Genomic DNA, 12,617 nt, shown 5'->3' with positions numbered 1-12,617 from the left:
GTTGGCAGCTAAAGCTGTTGTATGTACAATTAAGTTAGCACGTAACACAAATCACGTAGCATAATTCTTATATTCGTTTATAGCGAATATCATACTTTACATAATGGATCAGTCAATTGTGTCGAGCTTGAGATGAGAAGGCACGATGTAAAAATATCAAGTTATAAGTAAACCAAAAGTAATAAATATAAATAATATAATACATAAATACATAAATATAAATAAAAATAAGAAATATAAATATATAAAGTAAATAATAAACAAGTAATAAATAAAAGTAACAAATAAATAACCACCAATCGAAAGAGTAGGAAAAGTGTATAAATAGTGTAACTCAAAACGCGACACTCGTACCTCTGTGGTACGAATATCAATGCAGTGAAATCAGGCGAGAGTCTGAAAAGAGAGGTTGAATACACGCAATTCGCTATCTATTATAAATTTAATAACACATTTCAAATATTAATAAATTATTATACGTATGTACATGTATAATTTCTTTTAGTACAAAGAAAAAACTCGATTGACCAAAAGCTCATAGTAAAGGACCGTTCAGGTGATCTGATCTGTGGATTTCAAGCAATAACCTATTTAACGATCAAAACGCACAGTCAAATAAAAAGCAAGTACTTATGTGATTAAACTTTTGATGTGACATTTTTGGGTTCAGTTAGGAAATTCGTCTTATTAAGTACCTAGAGCTAACATTGAAATAGTGATTCCTGAGCTTTCGCAAGGTTTAGGTTAGGTTTATATATATATATATAATGCGTTTCCTCGTACATACATATTTTCGGAATTTTTGCTGAATGAATGAACTGTGTGCTCGCGGAATTATAAACATAGATTACGAAAAAAAGAGAGGTTTTCAATTTTATTCATAAATATCTCATTACTTTTTGTTGAAATATGTCTTGTTTATTGTGTTTAAAAGATTCTTTTTTCAGATAAATATGGTAGAAGAGATTCAGAAGAAACTTCAAAGTGAAGTTGACAAATTAAGGCAAGTCCAAAAAGGTTAGGAATTACTTATTTTAAAAATTGTTATAAATTATTTCGATTTAATCTTGCAATTTGTGATGTATTAATTGTATTTTCAGACTACAGTAAAGCAGTAAATAAAAGGCAACAGTTAGATGGGCAATTAAATGAAAACATTGCAGTCAAGAAAGAATTAGATCTTTTGAAACAAGACAATGATGTCTTCAAGTTAATTGGACCAGTTCTTGTAAAACAAGACCTGGAAGAAGCTAAGCAGAACGTTACCAAACGTATGGACTATATTACAGCTGAATTGTAAGTTCATCCGTTATAAATGAAATGAAGAATTCCATACTTAAATGTGTCGATTTTAGGAAACGCATGGAGGATTTGATTGCTACCTTAGATAAGAAAATGGATACTCACAGAGAGGCACTTGAGAAAATACAACAAACGTTCCAGCAAGCTCAAATCAAAGCATTATCTCAACAGAAAGCATAATATCACAAATAACAGTTTTGCTAAGTTATGCTGCATGTACCAAATATTCAATGATAAACAATTGAATAATAAGAACCCATATTATATGAGCAATGCATACTCCTAATTTTATTTACTTATATTGTACAACATTTATTGAGTTATCTAGCTATATGTCATAGTTACTTGAGCACAATCTACATATATTAAAAATTATATAGCTTCTCTATAAAATGTTTTCTTTTAAATTCATGTAACAATAAATGTATGAGTGTCTATTTTATGATAAATACCTCTTAGTAATTATTAAATTTCCTGTTTGTAAAATTTATAAATACTTAGTAGTTATAATTATTATTTCAACCTTGGCCTATATTAATAGTAATTAATTGAAACTTTGCTCATATGAACTATTTAAGTTTAGAATTAAATGCTAGTTTCTGCATTTAATGTATATGTGTAATGTGCATTTACACATATCACAAATTAAAATAAATGAAGTAAACGAAGGAGTCAAGTGCAAAAGCTCAAACAATATGATGGACCTTAGGTCTGTTATTTTTCGAAGAGCCTCTGAACTAATATATTAGGAGGTTTTCTGGTCTTATTTTGTCAATTTTTTTATCTTTATTTTTTAAAAATGTTTAAATTTACATCAATCAAAATATTTATATTAATAGATATCTATATTGGCCCATATTCTGAACCATTTTTTATCGATAAAAGTGCCTCTAAAAGAAAATTACGAGCCACGTAATTGACTGAGAAGCCTCATTTAAAGCATTTTTATCGATAAAAGAGGGTTCAAAATACGGACCATTGTCTTGTATGTTACATTTTAGCGAATATTCATTTCAGACATTTTCGAGCCGTTTTCGGTAACTTCGGTTGATCACAGTCTGTCAAATAACCTAAAAATATAGTAGACTCGAAACATGTTGATTGGGAACGGGGCAAAAATCTGAACGCTATGATTGGTTATAAGCAATAGATACAGAATTCAAACTCGTCGGAAATTTTGTCGCTGTTGTCTGTTCCGTGTTCCATTCTGCATTGGCATATGCATTCCCTAGTGTCGGAATTTTCTGTTTCTATTGATATGCTATCGCTATCGTTATTGCTTAAGACAGCGGCACACGGTGCTTGTTCTCGTGCTGGATTGCTTGCTGGATGAAAATATTGCGTTGTGATTGGTACATTTCCGAAGATGGATGGAAATGCACCAATCAGAATGCAGTATTTTCATCCAGCAAGCAATCCAGCACGAAAACAAGCACTGTGTGCCGCTGGCTTTAACGCTATCGCTATCGCCTAGCATTGGCCGCGTTCAGTAGAACAAAGTGATCAGAGAGCGCTTAGTGATTATTGTCTGTGATTGGAGCATTCGTTTAGATTCTTCGTAGACCCAGAAATATTTACCAATCAAGAGCGAGATTCAGTGGAAAATCTAGTAATGTTGTCCAACTGTTGAGTTTACTGAATGCAGCCAATGGTTGCGTTTAGAAAACAAAGCGTTCACTGAGCGCCTAGTAACTATTGGTCCTTGCTGTTAGATCCTTACATTCAGACCAATAACGTTGACGAATTACTCAACCGTTGTGTAACCGTTGTGTTTTCTGAACGCAGCCATTGTATTTTGGGCTTTAGCCTCGCTCACGTCGCTGAGCGAGAACGAAAGCGAGAAAGAGGGAAAGATTGGCCGCGTTCAGTAGAACAAAGTGATCAGAGAGCGCTTAGTGATTATTGTCTGTGATTGGAGCATTCTTTTAGATTCTTCATAGACCCAGAAATATTTACCAATCAGGAGCGAGATTCAGTGGAAAATCTAGTAATGTTGTCCAACTATTGAGTCTGCTGAACGCGGCCATATTCTCGCCCGCGTCGCTGAGCGAACACGAGAGCGAGAAGGAGGGAATGATATCTCTCTATCGCTCAGCGCGTCGACGATTGCCGAGCGCGTGGTCCACACGGACTACGTTTACACAGCTTCTAACTTCGGCTTAGTAACTACCGTAGTTAGTGCAGCCTCGAATCCGATTAGAGTATATTTTTAGATCTAAAAGAATATACCAATCGAATCAAAGAATTCTAATCCGGATTAACCTTGCCGTGTAAACGTAGTCAATGGCTGCGTTCAGAAAACAATTGCGCCCGATCATTCGTACATAAGGTTTGTCGTGAATTAGAAGCATCAGCTGGCGATGTAGAAACTGTTGCAAAACGCAAAAAACATAAGGAACGTTGAGCGGGAGACCAATAAACATCCTCATAATAATATTTCATCACTGAAGGATGCTATAACAACACCAATGATCAAAATGAACAAAGAGCATTTGATTCGGGCATGCAATCGTTTCCGACCCTGGATTAAGTCCGTTATTGCCGCTAATGAGGATTTTATTGAGTAATTGTATAGTCTAGGAGTCAATTAACATCGAGTAAAAATTTCATGGAATTATAATAAATTTTGCAAAAAATATGAACAAATTAGTTTTAATGTCAATTTGTCCTCAAATACCGTACGCACCCTGTGTACACCCCCCCCGTACACACACAGAGGGGTGCAAGGGGGGCCTTCGGCTCCCCTCCCGCACCCTTGCCGTTCTCGTTTCACGCGGAAAGTTACAAACCCATCCGGAATCTTGCTTATCTGTCGCCTCCGTAACAGATTTCCTAACCTAAATTGTCATCAACTTTAATAATTTATATCTCGCTCCACAAGGCAGAGCGATGATTTTTTCAAATAGAAAAGTTGTTTCTCTTGCAAAAGCGCGTCGATTAAATATTTTTTCGTCGATATCGGAGGTGAGGAGGGTATTCTGTATAATTACCGAAATAAAATTTGATATATTAATCAAATATATTTTGTATATTCTAGAATTTGATATATATTTTAATTCATAATATATTATATTATATGCAGAATTTTGTACAAAAAATAAGTATATATATGTATTTTATGTGGAATTATTTGGGCAGTTTTCCTTCCTCGCATTTTTTAATAATACCTGAAAAGAATAATTGTATTGTTTTTTTCATATCTTGCTATTTATGAAAACATTCATAAATGAGAATATACTATAAAATACATTAGGGTCTTACGTTCGCAAATATTATTCAAAGCATTAACAGTTGGTGAATTTGGTATTTCTGTCAGAAAATTTTTACCCTCGTCACAACATCTAGCTAGCAATGGGTCTAACGGAATTGAACCTAAGAATTCCACATTCAATTCTTTTGACATCATTTGTGCACCACCAGTCGAAGCTGGGAATATTTCTGCAGTGTTCTGTGTAATGCATATATTTTATTAATTTTGCATTCACACACATACATGTGTTTATAGTATTATTCAATCTATATAGTATTATTTATATTATTCATATAGTATTATTTAAGCTATTGTTCTTACCTTACATTTAGGGCATACAAAGATACTCATATTCTCAACTACACCCAGGATTGGAATGTTTACTTTTCTGCAAAAGTCTATTTCTTTTCTGACATCTAAAAGAGCAATTTGTGGTGGTGTTGTTATAATTATAGCACCCGTAATACCAGCTCCTTTAAGATACGATGTAGCTGACAAGTGTTCATCAGATGTACCAGGTGGTGTATCCAATATAAGATAATCTAAACTACCCCAATCAACTTCTGTCAAAAATTGCCTGATCATACCTGTAAATATGCAAATGTATATATATATATAGAGTGTCTCAAAAGTAATGGACTACCCTAATAACTCTTCAGTATTGAAGTTTCAAAGAAAATGATCAAAAATGATTCAAAGAAATGATGAATAAAAGTTGTAGGGATTTAAGTGAGCTACCTTATGATGACCTTGACTTTGACCTTGACCTCTATTTTCAAGGTCATTTGAAAATCAACTTGCATTTTTTAAGCGGGAACTTTTATTTTTTATTACACTGTTTTTTTCTACTAGTTAATTTTAACAAGTTTTGTTTGAAACATTTTTTCATTTGTCTGATATTTTTTGAGATATTTGAGGAAAACTTAACTTTTTCAATATTTGACTTACGATATCTCGCTAACTATTTGTCGGGAGAAAAAGTGGTACTAGAGTTTCTTGCTTTATTTAGTCTCAAAAATATATTGTTACAATAGCGCCCTGACTTTTGTTAACTTATTGACTTTTGGAAATCCAAAATCATCAAATTAACAAAAATCAGGGCGCTATTGTAACAATATATTCTTGAGACTAAAGCAAAAAAGTCTAGTACCACTTTTTCTTTCGACAAATAGTTAGCGAGATATCGTAAGTTAAATATTGAAAAAGTTAAGTTTTCCTCAAATATCTCAAAAAATATTAGACAGATAAAGAAATGTTTTAAACAAAAGTATAAAGAAAAAGCCCTAATAATATAAATCTCACCATTTTTCTTTGGTCCTCTCCATATGACTGCATCATTTGGACTACCAAGTAGAAATCCAATCGACATCAGTGATAAGTTATCCTCAATATACTAAAAAATATAATTTAATGTCATAAGTAATAGAGTAATAAAGGTATGATGTAAGTTTTCTATTGATATATCTTGCTCTAACAAATATACTCACTACAGGTGACCATCCAGATCCACTCTGATGTACTTGTTCACCAAGTACGCCAAGTACTCGTGGTTGTGATGGTCCGCAAATATCGATATCCAATATCCCAACCTGTATAAGATATCAAAATAAGATTTGGAACTTGTATGAATTAAAAATATAAAATTAAAAATAATGCGTTATATTTCGTATATCAGTATAAGCTATATATCCGTTTGAAATACTAATGTGAACATCAAGTGAACATAATGAGAACATCAAGACACAACATTTTGATAATCAATAAAGGAGTGGTACAGGTTGATACGACATACATAGGTGATCAGTTAACTATAGATACACCCTGAGTCTGAGGTTATTTTCTGTAAACTGGCTGGCAGAATTCATCATGCTAACATGTACATTGAAAATCATATGGATGTCCTGGGAATGGGCAGAAGGGTAAGTCAGTATAATAATCTGTTATTAATTTTATGATATTTTAAAATGTTATATGTAACTATAAGAAACATATATATTAAACATAACTAAGAAAAATTAAATGCAAAAAAAAAAAGAATTGATTTTCTATACCTTTTTAAGACAAAATACATAGTAAATGATTTGTTTTTATGCTTTATATTTATGATTACTTATACAATCAATTAAACTTACATTTTTGTCGAGATTATTTGCTGCCAAACATCTAGATACTAATGATGTTACGGTAGTCTTGCCTACTCCTCCTTTGCCTGAAAGTACTAGGAGCTTATTTTGTACTAAGGAAAGTTTTTCTTTCACGAGTGCTATGCCAGGATCTGGTTGTCTAGTCGCTCCAGATGAACAAAGTGATTGGTTTGGGCAGCCAGCACATGCTGAAGCTTTGCCAGCACTTTCGCTTTGAGTTCCAGGACAATCTGAACAGATATTTCACAAATTTCTTAGAATTATAATATTGTATAAAGACAAATAAAAATAAATAATAAATTTTCATCATGTCATATAAATGTTTTAGATCATACAATAATTTGAAAAAATTATTTGTCTATATATATTATATTAATATTTTTCACTATTCATTTTAAATTATACTTAAATATATAATATTACAAGCAAAATAATCAAAAGTATAGTACAATGATGTAACTTAACCTAATTTTGAATTTTTTGACATTTGAAGTACAATAAGCAAGCAATAATGTAATATAAATGATATATTATTGATTTTATAATTTTAATAAATGTAAAACAGATTTTAAGATAATTCATTTATGTTTAAAACTATTTAAAATTAAATTGTCTATATTTACGGTCAGGAGCTTCGGTAGGTACATCTGCCATGTTGGATCATTAATTTTTCTGAAGATATACAAAAAGCATATATATATACATATATGTACATGGTTTTTGATAGTAGTTTAGTAGCTTTCTAAAAAAACTGGAGAATATAATTTTTAAAGAGTGAAAATAATTAATTTATTTCTTATAATTACATACATGCGTTTCCTTTACTAAACAGATAAAATAATAATCACAATAAACATTTATATCATTATCAATTAATTTCGATAATTTAATAATGTAATAACTTCATTAATAATATAATATGTATCATTTATATTAAACTTATATATTCAATTTGTTGTAAAAAGAGAGAAAAATAAAGTACAATAAATATTTTTGTATATTTTGATTTGTAGCAACTGCAACCATGGAGTACAGTGGGAGTTTCAACACCTTACATGGAACCAATAATTCCAATTCGTATAGGTGATTACACCCGTACACATAACTTATTGCCGTGGAGACCAAATGTAGGATTTGAAAATACGAAAGTTATTCCCTTGTAAGTATAGGGTTTTTTTTAAGTTTAAGTTCAAGCTCATTTATTTCTTCATTATCGTAATAAATTAAACGTAAAGCCGTATCATATTCTAAAATATTATATATAACTATAAGAAACATATATATTAAATTAAAAAAAAAGATTAAAGCAGAAGAAAGAGAATTGATTTTCTACAAGTAAATATAGTTATTCTCATACTCAATCCTTTTATAGATATATACAAATATTGATCTAACAAACTCTGCGTGTGTACGACATTATTCCGCGTGCACCCGTTTTATCTTTGGTAGTTTTTGCAGATACTGATTTTTCTCTTATGTTAAGTACACCTTTAACACGTCAAGATGTAAACATATTATTACTATATTATTATATACTATATTATTAATTACTATATTATTTTAGCAGGGCTACAAAGTCGAATTATGCGTTAGATGTAAACGGTAAGATGGCCACACGACCATTAAAATTTCCAAACCTAATAACGGGTTATCAACGTAATCCTATTCACGCATCACAAGCCGCCCTTTACACGAGATACACACCGCATGAGTGGTTTCAGAAGCAAGTGAAATATTACAATGAGGCAGACTCGCAAAGACATTATTCTGAAAGGATGCGAGGTGACGCTTTGAGAATTATCAGGTATAATATAGCTTTTTCGTGAATACTTTCTTTATATAAATAATATGGCTTTTTATATATAAAAAATATCTCTTAGAGATGCTGAAGAGAAGATACAACGTGGTCAGTATGATACTAGTAGAAGACTTGGTGAAAGAATTAGTGATGTTACTTTTTGGCGTAATGAAGTGTCATCGGAACTGGAGAGAATGCTTCATGAAATTGAGAGGCTTCAGGATTGTAAAAGTGTCTTGGAAAAGGCAATGCGAGATATTGAAGGACCTTTACATATTGCCGAGGAATGTCTTTACCACAGAGAGGCTAGAAAAGGTTTGTTAAATGTTACAAAATTATCTTTATCTAGTATATTTGTTTATGCGCAATATATTGTAGATTTAAAATAAAATCTATTTTATTATTATATATGTTTCTTTAGGGACAGAATTAGTGCATGACGACTCGGAAAAATGTTTGTTGCGAGAAGTGGAAAATCTGCGAACAAACCAGAAAAAACTGGAAACTTGTTTGGACAGATGTAAAGATCAGGTATGAATTTTATATCTCAACATCTTCTTTGTACAATCCACAATTAATCGGCACAAATTATGAAGATATGATATAATTGTATTTGCAGTTACGAAATTGCAGAGCCTCACAGAATCAATTAGAACTGGATTTAAAGAACAAGGAAAGCGCTTTAGGTATAGACATCGTTTGCCATCAGTTGCACAATCAGAGTCACGGATTGCAATATTACTCGGGAATTGAAAAATATGATCCATGGTATTTAATAATAAAGTGTTTTCGAATAATTCCTGTAGCATTAAGTATAATTTTTATAGTATTAAGTAATATTGCTGCTTGTTAGTGTCTCGGAGCAAGAAACCTGGGCAGATGCGGTGAATAAAATAGTCCAAAGGTCTCAAACGGAACGCAACAAGTCGTGTCAATTACGTACCACTGCCGAGAGTCTTATCAATAAAGTTTCTCAAGAAATGTGGAATACTTGGAGCAGCACTAACAATGCTTTAGCACATAGATCTTCCGAATTACTTGAGGCTAAGAGCAAGCTTCAACAACATTTACAAAAGGTAATGAGAAATAATGAATCTTTAGTTTATCTTCAGTTTAAATGTGTCTCGTTACACGTTACAGGTGCAACAAGAGATATACGATGTAGAAAAGAATTTGGAATTAATGCGTAAAGCTATTGCGGACAAAAGTCACGCAACTAAAGTCGCACACACGAGAATGGAAGCGAGACTACATCGGCCCGACATAGAACTGTGTCGTGATTATGCTTATGCAAAGTGCGTATTACATATTCTACATTGGAATGAAGTAAGACATTGTTTTAAAATATCATTTCAACTTTGTAGTCTTCAGAAAGAGATCGATGAGATAAATCATCAACTCGAACGAATGCACAAAACGCTGAAAGAACTTGAAAATCAACATCAGAAATTGTTAAGAACTCGAACCATGTTGGAGCACGATCTCGCGCTTAAAATAGATGCGATATATATCGACAGGGAAAAAGTTTGCGGTCTTAGACGCGCATATCCTGTTAATGCACTATTTAGATTTTAAAAGTACAGTTATTTTTTGTTAATATCATAGATTTTTTTGTAATATTATAAGTATATATTCGAATACTGCCATTTATATTTATGAGAATGTTTATGCAATGTTATTGCAATATATCTTTAGAGAAAATTAAACTGTATAGAAAAAAAATCTGTATAATTTTAGATTGCATATTTTATTACAATGTTAGATTTTAAAGATATCTTCTTTTAATGCTATATTATGGATACTGCCATTTACATACATATATAAATGTTTAATTATGCTATTGGAATACACTCCTAGAGAAATTTAGGCTATGTGATATTTCCATGTATTCAAAGCATTTGAAAAACATTAAATATTTATTTGTTTATACAATTATAATACAATTATAATAACTACTAAATATATTTACTTATTACTTTGTTGGGCTTTGACATAACTTGGCACAGGCAGTTGTAATCCTGGCCTGGCTTCAAAAAATGTATAAGAAAGGATTATGTCGTCAATAAATTCCATTTTTGGATCCTCCGTGAATTCTGGATCAATGTAAAAGAATACTGGCATATCAACCTTAAAATGCAAGAAATATTGATTTATAACATTATTGAATTTATTTATATAGATTTGTTTAAATATACAGTATATGAATAAATTATATGATGAAAATAAAAATTGATATCCAGAATAATATTGACTTTCATTGAATATATAAAAATTAAAGCGCCACATTATCCAGCATTGGTAGAACACTAATATAAACATACCTGTTCATGAGGATTAAGCATTTGTTCTTCAAAACAGAAACACTGTATTTTATTAAAGTATTGTCCTACTTCATAAGGTATAACATTATAAGTAGATATCCCTATGATTTGTTTGTCTGTTGGATTTGTAGCAGTATAAAATGCTAAAGCTGTTTCTCCAGGAACAACTGTAATCTCTATTTGCTGTGGTTTGAAATTCCACTGCATTGATGCTGCAGTATCAGCAGTAAATTTAATTTTAATCTTTCTATTTTTGATAGGTGACATTGTGTCAATTTTGCTAGTATCATGGCCAACTGTTACTGTTCCACCATAACTGTATGCCTGTACAATAAAAGGAAATGTATATAATAGCTTGTACTAATATATGATTATAACAGCTATTGTTTCTTTGAAGAAACAAGATGATAAGTTTGATACTGATATACCGTTGTCTTTACATAACTGCAATACCTGGCAGAACATTCTATACAAAGGTACTGCAGAATAACTCAATCCAACAACTAAAACTCCGAGTCCAGTCCAATAAAGAGCTGTGGAGCGCAATTTTTTTTCGAACGTGCTGTCAGAGTACTGTTTCATTAAATTTCGAGATACACTGGTGTATATTTGTCTGGTGCAAGTCCGTGTCAACCGTTGACAAAGATTAAAATACATTTCTCAGACTTTTTCTATAGAATTTTATTTTATATACAAGAAATCACTCTTTCTAACCATAAAATCGCCCGAATAAAAGTCTAAATCTCGCGTTATATGTAATTAAATTCTTCTTAAAAGCATGATGATATTAAACAGTATGTAAGCAAGTATAGTTTTCTCCAATAATACATGAATGTCAACTTAATATTATAGAGTTCTAACAAATTTACAGAGTAACATTGTAATATCAAGTGCCATGCAGGATTCCATGTTACTTGCGATACTATAGTTAATCGATATAAACCGGTATATGTCATAGACATAGGATCTGTTCTTTATAGCTGCACTACTGAACTAGTGCAATAAGTTAAAATGAGACAACTATATTTTTTCTCATTTGCTGCATTCAGCAGACTCAACAGTTGGACAACATTACTAGATTTTCCACTGAATCTCGCTTCTGATTGGTAAATACTTCTGGGTCTACGAAGAATCTAAACGAATGCTCCAATCACAGACAATAATCACTAAGCGCTCTCTGATCACTTTGTTCTACTGAACGCGGTCATTCTAAAGCCAGCGGCACGGTGCTTGTTTTTGTGCTGGATTGCTTGCTGGATGAAAATACTGCATTCTGATTGCTGCATTTCCATCCATCTTCGGAAATGCGCCAATCAGAACGCAGTATTTTCATCTAGTAAGCAATCCAGCATGAAAACAAGCACCGTGTGCCGCTGGCTTTACTTATTGCACTAGTTCAGTAGTGCTGCTATAAAGAACAGACCCATAGGAATATAAAGACAAAGCATAAAGTTGCGTGGGGATAACCATTGCGGGACGGTGCGACGAGGTAAACTGTACCTAAATCTAATTGGTGGTTGTGCCGTATGTAAGTATTTGATACATACATAGATGTGTATGAAGTTGTGTGTGAATGAAATTATGAAAAAAAAGACACATGCATAACCTCTGCAAAATACTGTCAATGTAAATAGTTCTTATCATTTTATTTTTTGCTATTTGTCAGTGACAGCCAAGTCGTTGCATCACACACTCTGAATATGCGCACTATTGTAGTTAATAGCCGCGTTCAGCAGACTCAACAGTTGGACAACATTACTAGATTTTCCACTGAATCTCGCTCCTGATTGGTAAATATTTCT

At 32.1% G+C, this 12,617-nt stretch overlaps 4 protein-coding genes across 10 annotated transcripts; 2 read left to right on the top strand and 2 right to left on the bottom strand.

Annotated features, from left to right (window-relative positions):
• Window positions 1-253: 253 nt before the first annotated feature.
• Window positions 254-1,571, top strand: Pfdn6 (prefoldin 6). Of its 4 annotated transcripts, XM_011141641.3 has the most exons (5): window positions 254-408; window positions 506-622; window positions 948-1,017; window positions 1,101-1,296; window positions 1,356-1,571. In XM_011141641.3, the coding sequence occupies exons 3-5, from the start codon at window positions 954-956 to the stop codon at window positions 1,480-1,482; spliced, it is 387 nt and encodes a 128-aa protein (XP_011139943.1). In that variant the 5' UTR covers window positions 254-408; window positions 506-622; window positions 948-953; the 3' UTR covers window positions 1,483-1,571. The 4 variants fall into 4 exon arrangements, with proteins under 4 accessions (XP_011139943.1, XP_025159583.1, XP_011139944.1 ...); XM_025303798.1 differs by having other exon boundaries at window positions 324-622; XM_011141642.3 differs by lacking the exons at window positions 254-408; window positions 506-622 and adding an exon at window positions 782-864.
• Window positions 1,572-4,379: 2,808 nt separating this feature from the next.
• Window positions 4,380-7,428, bottom strand: Nubp1 (NUBP iron-sulfur cluster assembly factor 1). The gene is made up of 7 exons (XM_025303889.1): window positions 7,320-7,428; window positions 6,685-6,926; window positions 6,040-6,141; window positions 5,855-5,945; window positions 4,874-5,139; window positions 4,564-4,750; window positions 4,380-4,469 (listed from the first exon to the last, which is right to left on the bottom strand). Exons 1-7 carry the CDS (start codon window positions 7,348-7,350, stop codon window positions 4,429-4,431), a joined length of 960 nt encoding a protein of 319 aa, XP_025159674.1. The 5' UTR covers window positions 7,351-7,428; the 3' UTR covers window positions 4,380-4,428.
• On the top strand, window positions 6,148-10,180 carry LOC105183467 (tektin-3). Of its 3 annotated transcripts, none has more exons than XM_011141638.3 (9): window positions 6,148-6,471; window positions 7,710-7,855; window positions 8,261-8,500; window positions 8,577-8,809; window positions 8,916-9,025; window positions 9,114-9,262; window positions 9,348-9,570; window positions 9,635-9,789; window positions 9,859-10,180. In XM_011141638.3, the coding sequence occupies exons 1-9, from the start codon at window positions 6,427-6,429 to the stop codon at window positions 10,067-10,069; spliced, it is 1,512 nt and encodes a 503-aa protein (XP_011139940.1). In that variant the 5' UTR covers window positions 6,148-6,426; the 3' UTR covers window positions 10,070-10,180. The 3 variants fall into 3 exon arrangements, with proteins under 3 accessions (XP_011139940.1, XP_011139941.1, XP_011139942.1); XM_011141639.3 differs by having other exon boundaries at window positions 8,264-8,500; window positions 9,859-10,069; XM_011141640.3 differs by lacking the exons at window positions 6,148-6,471; window positions 7,710-7,855 and adding an exon at window positions 8,076-8,141 and having other exon boundaries at window positions 8,264-8,500; window positions 9,859-10,069.
• A 240-nt stretch (window positions 10,181-10,420) lies between these two features.
• On the bottom strand, window positions 10,421-11,674 carry Cox11 (Cytochrome c oxidase copper chaperone COX11). Of its 2 annotated transcripts, none has more exons than XM_025303890.1 (3): window positions 11,260-11,674; window positions 10,816-11,139; window positions 10,421-10,621 (listed from the first exon to the last, which is right to left on the bottom strand). In XM_025303890.1, exons 1-3 carry the CDS (start codon window positions 11,470-11,472, stop codon window positions 10,460-10,462), a joined length of 699 nt encoding a protein of 232 aa, XP_025159675.1. In that variant the 5' UTR covers window positions 11,473-11,674; the 3' UTR covers window positions 10,421-10,459. The 2 variants fall into 2 exon arrangements, with proteins under 2 accessions (XP_025159675.1, XP_011139938.1); XM_011141636.3 differs by having other exon boundaries at window positions 10,425-10,621; window positions 11,269-11,472.
• Window positions 11,675-12,617: the final 943 nt, after the last annotated feature.

The sequence above is a fragment of the Harpegnathos saltator genome, unplaced genomic scaffold, assembly GCF_003227715.2.
Source record: "Harpegnathos saltator strain DR-91 unplaced genomic scaffold, Hsal_v8.6 scaffold58, whole genome shotgun sequence".
In the NCBI taxonomy this organism is placed as follows: domain Eukaryota; kingdom Metazoa; phylum Arthropoda; class Insecta; order Hymenoptera; family Formicidae; genus Harpegnathos; species Harpegnathos saltator.
Note: the sequence above shows the minus strand (reverse complement) of the source record. Positions and strands in the feature narration are given on the sequence as shown.